Source organism: Takifugu flavidus, chromosome 20 (assembly GCF_003711565.1).
Source record: "Takifugu flavidus isolate HTHZ2018 chromosome 20, ASM371156v2, whole genome shotgun sequence".
NCBI lineage: Eukaryota > Metazoa > Chordata > Actinopteri > Tetraodontiformes > Tetraodontidae > Takifugu > Takifugu flavidus.
In genome coordinates this window covers 7654525-7666321 of record NC_079539.1, presented here as the reverse complement: position 1 = coordinate 7666321, position 11797 = coordinate 7654525, and the positions used below count along the sequence as shown (strand labels likewise).

The 11797-nt window shown below is 44.2% G+C and overlaps 1 protein-coding gene across 1 annotated transcript; it reads right to left on the bottom strand.

Annotated features, from left to right (window-relative positions):
• Positions 1-120: 120 nt before the first annotated feature.
• On the bottom strand, positions 121-1400 carry LOC130517420 (leucine-rich repeat-containing protein 18-like). Its single transcript, XM_057019284.1, has one exon. It carries the CDS (start codon positions 1223-1225, stop codon positions 473-475), a length of 753 nt encoding a protein of 250 aa, XP_056875264.1. The 5' UTR covers positions 1226-1400; the 3' UTR covers positions 121-472.
• Between the last annotated feature and the right edge of the window lie 10397 nt (positions 1401-11797).

Sequence of the window (11797 nt, the reverse complement as noted above, 5' to 3'; positions counted from 1 at the left end):
CTGACCCTAAGGCTTTTTGTTAGACTTCATATTGGAGGATATTTGGATGAGTTTGACAGCACTTTGCTGATGAGGGTCTCATTTGTATTGATATAACTTTAGTTTTAAGTCAGGCAACAATTTGGCAACAATTTGATTATTTATTCAGCAAAGATGCACTTGAAGCGTGGACGATGTGCTTCTGTGGAAGTGACCCTTGATTTTGCTGTACCTCCCTGCCGCTGCTCTTCTTCACCGTGGTAGGGCTGATAAGACCAATAAAAGAAAAATCAATGGTGCCGTTGATGAGCCTGGTGGGACCCCCTGCTGGTTCCCATTACAGGCAGCAAAAGGAGAGAGTGGTGAACGCAGCCGCGGGGAACACCTCAAATGTCTCCAAAACATGGCTGCAACAGTGGTATGGTGTCAGCCATCATTCATTTCCTTGCTGAATTGCAAAAAATTACAAAAAAACATTCACTTGTGCTCCAGGTCAGCTCTTCCGTATCCTCCATTGATCTTGATTGAGTTTAGCCACAGAGTTTGGCACCATCAGTCCCGGGTAGATTCTATCCTCCTCTGTTTCATTTTCTCCAGCCTTTCCTTCAGCACAAAGCCCTCCGCATTTCTTAATACACCTCCTACACAGAATGCTCTCATGGACCAGGATCAATTTTTCTACCGGCTCTGGTTTTTCTCTGACGTCCTCATACTCTTCCTGGTCCTCGAGCAGATTGCCTTTAAGGTCCACCTTAGTGAGGCTGCTGAGGGCTTTCAGAAAGTCTGGCAGAACGACAAATTTGTTGTAAAACAGTTTTAACTCCTCGAGGCTGTGTAAGGCTTCGAAGGTGGCAGGTAAGCTGTCGAGTTTGTTCAGCCCCAGATTGAGAGTCTTCAGGCTGGCGAGAGAACCGATGGAGGGGGGCAAACCTGCTGACGTTAAGAAGTTGTTGGAGACGTTGAGGTAGGTCAGTTGAGACAAACGACCTATAGATTCGGGCAATGACCGCAGCTTGTTGCTGCGTAGATCCAGCCGCGTAAGAGACCTGAAGACTCCGAAGTTATCGGGCAGCTTGATTATCTGATTGCAACTGAGGTCCAACATGTTCACATGGGTCAGTCTGATGAGACATTTTGGGAAGGTGGTCAAGCACATTCGGCTCAGAATAAGTTTATACGTGTCCTCTGGAGTTATGCGTATTGCATTTTTTGCAGCTTTTAAAGTTAGATTATTTGTTTTGAGCATAGCACGTACTGGGAACAACAAATACGTGACTCTGTATTTTCCCCAAGGACGGCTCAGAGGTTACATCTTTTACGGTTAACAGGTTGAAATTTTTGTAAATTTGTATTTTCAAGGATTTATGCTGTTGTAATCTTCAAAGCCAACCATTAGAGCATAACCCTATGATCAAAGCCTTTCTCAACCTTTGACATCAAATAATTATATTTTCCGGACGGCCATAGGACGTATAATAGACTACAATATCAGGAGTTTGGGGGTGGGGAGCTGATCTTTGTGGCCTTCATCTCTGGATTTTCTCCCTCCAGGACCTCTGTATTCCTTTATTTTGTCATTGTTGACCTATGTGTGTTCAGCACGTCCTCTTTGCCCATCTTCTGATCAAACTGCAGAAGGAGGAGCGGCCTTTCTCAAATATGTGTCCTCCGGCAATCATTTATTTTCTCCCAGAAGCCGGTGGAAGTTTAGCTGCGAGCTTCCTGCTTGTGTTTGCTCTCTTCCATTCATTGGACCGTGGTAAATTACTGAATCAGAAACAGTGATTTATGGTGGCGCAGCGACAGTGCACAGAAGCAGTGTGTTAAGCACACGTGATCCAGGATGTGTTTCATTTTCAAGACCAACTGTTGAATTTGGGAAAACTCCCAGTTGTTCCAAATGTATTTTCGGGAACAGGGAGCAGGTAATAATTCCACTCGATGCAGTTTCCTGTTTGGTTCACGCCGCACGGCGAACATTCAGGAAGGGGAACAGCTTGTTTAGAAGGCCAGGAGTCCATCCTGCTGAGTGGGAGTGTAGATTCCGTCTGATATCAGGGGAACATCCTCTTTGTTTGTTCCGCACTGACTCCAGTTCAGTCAGGCAACATCCATAAATAAGCGTGCTAAATAATGAATGTCATCCCTCAGCATGCTGAGCTGCTGCGGCAAAGGCTGCGGTCGTCTGTGCATCCCATCCAAGTTGTTCATCTTTTTATGATGCTCCTTTCAATTATGAAGGGAACCAGAGGCTCTTAGCGTTAGCCCCGCCACGCTCTCCGCACTGATGAATTAGCAGTTTGCTGATGTGCTGCTGAGTGCTGCAGAAGAGATAGAGACGGCTCCTCACGCTGCGACGCAAGGATGCTGCTGGAGACCAGCCAGTGAAATCTGAGATTGCTTCGACGGCTCTGCATGCGAAGACATCGGCACCGTTTCTGCAATGCAAAAACATGGAATATCTGCAGGATTCTGAATTGATCTATTATTGTATATACTCCGTGCACACATTTTTGTTTGCACAAAAATTCTATTGGGCATACATCAGCTACAGCTACCGCCTCCGGCTCAGTGAATTAGTACATTCAGAGTCCTTTTAAATTAATTTCCAAGAGGAGAGAAGCAGGTTTTAATGTAAAGAGATAGGATCATGGTTAGCAAAAGCATTACTCAGGTCCAGCAGTATCATAATCCCCCCTCTAAATCCAATTTGCACCAGCTTAATGGAGTTATATAAAACTCTGCTAATAGATTATTCAAATTTACCAGAGGAGCTTTTTTTTGCTGCACAACCTCATCCAGTTTCTAAATGTAGGATTTAGGGTAGGGTATTTCTTTAATCTTCAATGACAAAACAAAACCAGTGTAGTAAATAGAGTACCATGAAAAGGCCTTGGCATTTTCATTTGGTTTATAAGGTGTTCATATTTTTTGGTTTGCTAAATGGATCTATTAAATCTGAGAAAAGAAAGGAACAGAAACAGGATTATCTGTTGGTGGTGTGACAAATCAGGCTGTCAAAGTGCTCCATATTTCCAAAGAAATAATAACAATTATCCTTTTCGCATTAGCAGATCTCCTAAAGTCAGAGCGCTGCCCTCTCACCATGTGGATTTGCCCTAATTGACCAAGCAGGTATGGAGCCACTCTGCTTTCCTTCTGCGTCTGTGTGCAACTTTCCATCACCGCAGGAGGCCCCATAAACGATATCCTGTCAGGACAGCAAAAGGGTTTCGTTTGCATTTGGCCCACATGTGAGGGATCACTCCAACACTGCAGTCCCCAGCTGAGACTCAACGCCCTCCCTCCCTGTGCAGAAAAATGCCCGAAAATTAAAGTTCAACTGTTCAATGGGCACCTGAAAATAAGAGATGAAAGGGAATGAACTCCCGCTCGCACTCAGCCTGTTTACTGCCTGTCGGAAACGGCGCGAGTAAACCGCCTCCCTCGGGGCCCACTTTCTTCTCTCCAGGCAGTCCATCTTTAAACCTGAAAATTCAGGTCCCCCCCCACACACACTCGGGTAACTGTATGCCTCTGAGAGCCAGGCACCAGGACTTAATCATGTGTGTCTCAAAGGGAGAGGCGGGTGTCAGATTTAGAGCCTTTTCTCTTTGCCGTTGCCATGGCAGACATGTAGAGGAGTAGGTGCAGTCAGGAATGCAAAGATAACGCAAGACAGAGCCGCACCTCATCCTAACACGCACACACACACACGCACACACGCACACGCACGTACACAAGTCAAACAATAAATAAACCCACCCTTTATACTTTCTATCACACAGTCTCCATCGTTGCATTCCTGTACCTGTCCCTACAGGTTTACTCTGAGATTATGACACACACACACACACACACACACACACACACACACACACACACACACACATTGCCTGTTTACAGAGATGGGGGGGGGATTTCTTACGTAATCTCTCCTTAATTTACCCAAAATACAGGATGAGGCGTCATGCATTCTTAAAGTTTGATTTAAGCATGACTTAATAGGGGGTTTAGATCTCTGTTTATGGATAGAGAAGTCTAGAAAAGTCATGTCTGCTGTAGAAAACGGGTGGAAATGAAAGGTTTTTTCTATTATACACAAACATGTGTGGTTAAAAAAAGACCAAGCAACATCATATTTAAATTAATAGCAAACACTAATTAGATGTTTTAGAAAATCACTGCAATGGAGCTATTCAGCTATTTCAGCTTCTCTATTGGTTATTATTTATTGGTTTTGGTTATTTTTCCAGTGATTGTATCCACATAAGGGGTAAAAAGTTATCACATGTTGGAGAGTTCAGAGCTGCTTTATGCAGCCAGGCGGTGGAACAGAGACGCACCAGCTGGTCAGTTTGTGATTGGCAGTTCATCTGGCCGTCGGCTAATGCTAAAACCTAATGCACACCGTTGACCTGTTTGTCCTGGAATTGTGCTGCTCTGTTGGAATACTTACAGAGAGCACGCACACACACACACACACACACACACACACACACACACACCACACACACACACACACACACACACCGCCATCTGGCAGATGTATTAGCTGTCTGCAGATGCTCAGGTCAGACTCCGCTATCATGGTCGGACACAGGGGGAATTTGTAAGTTCATGGGATCAGACAATTCCAATAAACTAAGACTTGTAGGATTCCATATTTTATTTTGAGTTTAGGCATGTCATTTAACTCTGCACGTGCTTTTTCTTCATGCGCAGTTGCAGAAATCTTCTCATGGGTTGATGCCAAATGAGATGATTAAATCCAACCTTTCCGAGCCAAACCTGAAATTACAAACTGACTTGCTTGAGGCACGACAACGACCGTCCATGCTCTTCTTAATATTTGTATACATTTCAGTAAACTGCGGAATGATGTGGTGTAAAACAGGTTTTCTCCCACTGAAGCTTCACAGTAGCTGCCAGATTTGTGACTCTTAGAAATGTGCCAAAAATGCCAACTCAGTTGTCTTCACGTCACTTAATATGAAGCTATTAATATGCAAAAATCTGCTTTTTTGAAAAGTTATTTGCATCAAGACGTGCAAATTCAGACGGAGGGACTTTTGCAGCTTTGAGCCTACAAATATATAGACGGTTACACTATGTCCACGCGTTTAAGCCTCTAGAGATACATTGTCTATATGTTGCAGCGCTTCACTCAACTCAGCACAATGAAGCGTCTTCAGGTAGTCGACAACAAGTCCGACAAAGTCAACAAAGCCTTGAGAGACGATTGATGCTGCAGCCTGTTCAGCTGGATACAGAAGAAAACCAAAGGAAACCCACATGTCAAGTGATGGGGAATTTAGGCTACTGTTGTTTGGCTGTTGAAAGGTAAAAGTGGCAAATCTTTTTAATGGGAACTTAGCAATCAGTAACTTGAGGGCTTATGTGTTGAACACATCCGAGCATTTTTCCCACCACGGCAAACAGCATGTGTTCCAACAGGAATGACGTGCGCTATGTGCCAGTGAACATCCAAGGCCCGACTCCCATCTCTCGTTTCACGAGATCACAAATATCGCGGGGTCGCGTTACCGTGCAGTCTGGTCAGGTTTCCCAGAAAGTTCATCATTGTCAGCGTCGCTCCCGTTTAATAGGACTAATAGATCGGACAAGGACAAACAAATTGTGCCCATACATTTCGGAACTTTTAGTTCAGAGCTGCTCTCATGTTGTCGGGTGTCCCGCCCGGTCCGTCTTTTGCTTCAACCTTTGCACCTGCTGCGTCCCCAGAGGCAAAAGCAGGAAACCAGAGCGCACAGCAAGTGTAGCTTATTCTGTGTTGTCTCTTCAAAGCCGCTCAGAGGATTATTTATATAGCGATCCTGTCGCTCTCCGGAGCTCCAATCAGCTGCTGTACTGGATGACAACACACCGATCTGCTTTGTCACGCGTCCTCTTCTGTTGGATTCATGCTTCCCCTTCAGCTGGTTCTGCTTTTATTTCAGATGAACAATAGAGTTAATGAATGGGACGGTGAGCTCTTGGTTAGTCAGAAGGAACCAGAGAAACACTGATCTGTTGGATCACAAGAGGTTTTTTTTTTAACTCTCACTCACAAACACTCAAAGGGCTCCCATTAAAGCCCCCCTCACAGTGAAGCGCCTGAGGCTCCGTATGGAACTGAGCTGCATGGTGATGAGAAGTGTGTGAATCATACTTGGTTCCCAGACACAAGTTCTCTTCAGACTTCACCTCCCCCTACTGTTTACCTCCATGCTTCACCCTCCGTCGACCTCTCGGAGGTCAGCGTGTCTCCATATCATGTCAAATACTCCAGACTCAGAATTCAGAAGATTTTCCAGCCGTCTCGCGCTTCACATGCCTGGATGCTCTTGCTAATTATGTTTGCAAGTCCATGTTTGATTGCGTAGAACCTTGATTCTACTCACCATGACAACAAAAATATGTAAAGATTTCTCAGGCCTAATTAGCTTAGCCTGGAGCAGCTAGTTTTCCTCCTTCTAAATTCATCAGATAACCTTTGAAAACCCTAAGCGGGCCTCTCTGGTTGTTTATTTATGACATTATGTAAGGTTTGTTGAGTCAGATCCCCACACTGTTAATATAGACTCAAAATAAAATAGTAGAAGTCAGTCACAAGAGTTCATTTATTTTGAAATTGAACCATGACGTTACAAACATTCAAAGTAGCCTTTAACCAGCTGAATGAAACATAGTCCTGCAAATGGCAGACGCTTTTATGAGCATTTACGTTTCATTATTATTAAGAGAACCCGTAGAATGCCCACCATCCCAGGGGTAGAATAGGGTAGAATCCCAAGATGAACTTTTATTTACATGTTGACTAAAAAACTAAATTTGATTTTAAGATCACTCATATGAGAAACACAATCTTTGAGCAGAGAAGAGGCAGCCTGACATGTAATTAAAGTAGCAGATGTGTTGGGGGGGGCTGTCTGTGATGAGCTTCTTAATCTCAGCTCGTTACATCGGTGGTTTCAAGCAGACAGAGTGAGATTCCAAAAGAGGAATTAGACGGGGGAGCATGTGACAAAGTGGGACAGACTCTCTGTAAACAAGAGGGGGATATTTTCAGCCTGTCGAAATCGCGTGCCGCGATTTCAGAAATAACTCTGTGCTCAGACGAGATAAAAAACAACTCCTTTTGGGCTCCCCTTTTCCTTTTATTCTGCAGAGTCCTGGGTTCTCACGTCGCTGCTGTGCTCCTGCTGCACAGGGCGGAGGCATGGGGGGGGGGGTTGGCAGCTCTCAACAGTAGGTTTCTGTTCATCCAAGCAGCAGGTAACAACCTGCATCAAGAGTTCACAGGTCTCAGAGAGGGACGTGATGCCCGTGCACCTCTCTTCCTCCCTTTGAGCAGCCTGCTCCACCACAGCTCTCCAGCTGCTCTTGTCCTGGTTGTTTGAATACGTCTCCTCCTCTTTTATACCCCACATTTCTCTGCTCACGCTGCATTCACACGTGATGCTCTCTCAAAACTGGGTTCCGCTTTTAATTCTGGGAGGGGGGGGCTTGAATATTTAACAGCACATAGATTCACATGTGAACATGTGCTAAATGATGTGGTGGATGACAAGGCTCAAAGTTACTTAAAGATAAAAAAAAGTTCTTAATATCTTACAAAGGAAGATTTATTCCCCACATGTGGTGAATTAATTACAGCTCAAGACAAAAAATGATGCAAAAAACCTTGTTTGCATCCGTTGTCTGCCTGGTAAATATGTTTGCCGTATCTTTTTGTCACACACAGAAGAGCGCTCGGGCCCTCGCTCGCTCTCGCTGGGGCGTCTCATCTGCATTCAATCAGCCGACACATCCTCCTCGCGCCTTGATCACGCCGAGGCTGCTGTAATCATCATTAGAGTGATAATTATCACCAAATTTTAATCACCGTCATCAACAACGTTCATGCGCTGCTCTCATGTGGTCTTTAGAGTTAATGTGTGTGTTTGTGTGTGTGTGAGAGAAAGACATTTTAATTCTCACTTAACAGCTGGATATGAAAACAGTGGAAAGAGATCGGGAATAACTGGAGCGGCCAAAGCTGTGGTCTGTGTTGCCATGACACTCCAGATTGCCCCAAAGCAAATTTGTCTTGCACTCAGAACATTAAGTCAGATAAGCGTAAAAGACAAGGACATCATCGACCGCATAGGACTCATTTCCCACATCTGAACTTGTCGAATAAAGCGACCAAACACACACCGCAGGGGCCAGTGTGTGTGTGTTCATCGACGCTAGACAGTCGTTTTTGGTGGAAGAAAGAGGAAGTAGATGCTCAAGGGTCACCCTGCAGCTGCTGTCAATCAGCACACACCTCCAGTATGTGGGACTATTTTGTTTCCGGAATTCCTTTTCTTCTTGATTATAGAAAATGGGGCTCTGAATTAAGGGGGATTAAATAGGATTTAAACTTGCCTTTGCAATCCCATCTTGGGCTTTTCCAAGCACACACTTAAGCACATTGCACATATCTTCATTTCCATATTTTGAGGATGGAGCTTTTTATCAAAATGAAAATGCGGAAGGATGCAGGGAAAGGTTAAAGGAGGAAGGTTTGATGACTCAAAGTCACTGAATTACTGAATATTTGGCAGACTTGACCCCCCCCCTTCCCCCCGACTATTTTTCCACCATCATCTATAATGTAGCAGGGACACATCTGGCACTTCCTGCCAACATATTGCTGATGGGACACACACACACACACACACACACACACACACACACACACACACACACACACACATATACACACACAAAGACAGTCGAACACATTTTATGTTTCTTCCTCCACAAATGTGACGCAGGAGAAGAATTCTGTGGGCAGATCCTCCCCACAACACCAAAAGACCCCCCAAAAATTGAAACAAACAGTTTAATTGAGCCGTGCAGGGCTCAAGTTTGCATCCTTTTCATAAATGCAAATTTTGGTCTTGCGGGATTTGGAGAGCTGAAAGGGGAAACCACTCGGTTACATCTTGTCGACCCAGGAGATCACATTACCGGCGCCTGCATTAGCCGATGAGAGCACCTGCGCTCCCCGTCTGCCTCACACAGACGTTAGAGGGCCAGATTAAAATGCAGAGATTAGTACTGGATGGAGGGACAGAGGTGGGGATATTTTACAGGGTATTTCAAAATAAAATAAAATGCTTTTAATCCGCTGTGCTCTGCAGAAGCTGGACTGGTTTTCTGGCTCTGTGCACATGCCCACGGGCCACGCAAAGCTAGGCTTTAATGAGTTACAGTCAGCACCCATCTGCACTTAATTGCTGCTGTAAAGCTGCATAATAACAAAGATGAGAGACCTTTGCTTTGATTCCAAGGTATGGAAACCATCACGCGGCCATCTTCCCAAAACTGGGACTCCAATAATAAAGCAAAGTCCCACTGAGGAAATTCAAGCCTTAATTCCAAAAAAAAACCCAAAAAACTTCTCCATTACGAATGGCCACAGGAACCCCCCTGGATGTTTTTCTCTATTTCAAGCAATTTAAAGACCATTTAAATGCAACAAACATGAAGCAGCCACATCTAAAGCAGAACTGCAGAGTCGAACAACATTTTAGATCCTTTAGGCAGATCTCAAAGCTGTTGAAAATTATAAGCATTTCATCCCATCTGTTTTTGAATTCCAGAACGTCCCAGGAAATGTTGGAACTTAAGAAAGCCCTGATTTCATCTGCCTTGTTTGTAAATTTACTGCTTATTTGGACTCATTTTCAGCAAATTGGAAAGATGGGGCAGATTTTGGTCCACTTCTGATTTATTGTCTGAGAAAAACTGGTGAGCGTGGTTTCTGATACAGGTGGGTGGTCCAGAGAATCGTCCCTCTGTCTTTGTTTCGCTAGTGCCGCTCATGTTCAGTCTCTTAACCTCCACCACACCGGCCCGAGGAGCAGAAGCGAAGGAGGGCTTTGCCTTCTTAATAAGCACCTGTCTGAGGGAGACCAGAAATTCCCGTCTGGTTACTGTGTGTGTGTTTAGTGTGCATTAATGCATTAGTGTGTGTATATGGTGGCTACAGCCACATCACACCAGCTATCACTGATCTCTTCTCAGTTGTTGACAGAACGGTCGCAGGTGCTGGTTTTTCCTGTTTTCTTTAAGACAGAGTTTCATCCACGGTTCGTTCAGAGGTCTTGGTGTTCTCGGTCTTGGTTACGACACATGATGGTTTATACTGAAGGCACAGAGAGCTGAAAGTCATGGGGCAGAAGTATGTGAACCCACTTCAATCATTGTTGCTAGTCTCAAGTTTGAGTCAGGCGAAGATGCAGGACATAAGAAGCTGGGTTGTCACTTCCACAGGAACCCTTCAAGATGGATCCATCAGGGAAGTTTGGGCAGCATATTTGGCTGTGAAGAGAAGCTAGAATTCTTTGATTTTCACAGTTGACACAAGTCTCACCCTCAAGTTTAAAAATAGACATCTGACCATGTAAAGCCCGTTGCAAATGTCAGATTTGGAATGACATTTGCTAACATATGCAGACGATCTCGCTGTTTTTGTGAAAGGTGGAAATTTCTAATAGTCAAAGAGACGTCGAACACACTCAAACAGGGTTGACAGGATCGTGAGTCGGAAAATGGAACGTGTGCAGTCAAACAGGAGCTACAGTAATAATAGATGATCCAGAGGAAAGAGACCCTCTCTGTCTAATCGACTCCACTCAGCTCCGACTTATTTCTGGGAGATACGATCTTCTGGCCGATACGGAGATTTTTCTTGTGCAGTTAAGATAATTGAGCGTACTTGTCTCATCCAAGGGGCTAAATAAATAATGTGACAACGAGAGATGCATGTTTTACTGCCCAGATGTGCAGTTTGAGAGCTGCTTTTTATAGATTCGCAGAGTTCCTAACATACTAACAGAGACGATTAAAGGTCACTGGCTACAGGACGCATTCATCTTCACTCACTTCCTATCTGATATTTGTGTTTGTTGGAAAAGAGAAGGCACTTTATTCACTTTATGTTTACTTGGAAATGGTCGAATGTCTATGGAGCATTTTGCAGTGTGACGGAAAATAATCAATGCTTCTGAAGCGCACATGGAAACACCAGCTCAACGACCAGCATACTTGACAAGCATGAATATCATGTGAATGGATAGGACTCCGGAGATGCAGGGGTATTTGTCTTGCAGGGGTATTGTCTTGCAGGGGTATTTGTCTTGCAGGGGTATTTGTCTTCTGCCATCCTGCAGCACAGCAAATCGATGCACAGAAAATGCTTTTACGATTATTTTAAATGGCTGCACTCATCATAAATAATCTTTTCAATTTACATTGACACACATTAAGGAAAAATAACACAAACACCACTAATTAAATCTAGAACTTTGTTGTCCAGCTGCCCACATACAGTAGCGTCCCCAAAGCATAAATCCTGAACATTCTCTCCCAGCGGTGGTGATGAGATCTGTCAGCATCACAGAGCGCTGTAGAGCAGGGAGACGGTTCTCCAGGTTACATCTACATTTCTCAGTTTTTATCTGAGCAAGAGAGGATCTTGAAACCACTCAGAAGTTCCAAGAGATGCAGTTGAAACATCGTCTTTGTCAGGAAAAGAGATCCAAACGTCTGTTTGCTACTGCTAAAAGGGGGCTAACATGGCTGGTCAGGTGCTGCTATGTCAGGATCAAGTACAGGGATGTTGTCTCTCTCTACTGCCTCTCAAGGTCAAATGTGGTATTACACAAACAATGCACCTTTTTGGTCCTCATTGGTCTTTTAAATTCATTTTGATTTTTCTAAAATCTTCACCACCTTGATGAAGTTTTATCAGCAGTTGTTAGATATAATGTAGGTGTCT

What these genes read in the sequence shown, in the direction of transcription:
- LOC130517420 (XM_057019284.1), bottom strand. Translation starts at nt 1,225, where the DNA reads ATGCTCAAAACAAATAATCTAACTTTAAAAGCTGCAAAAAATGCAATA.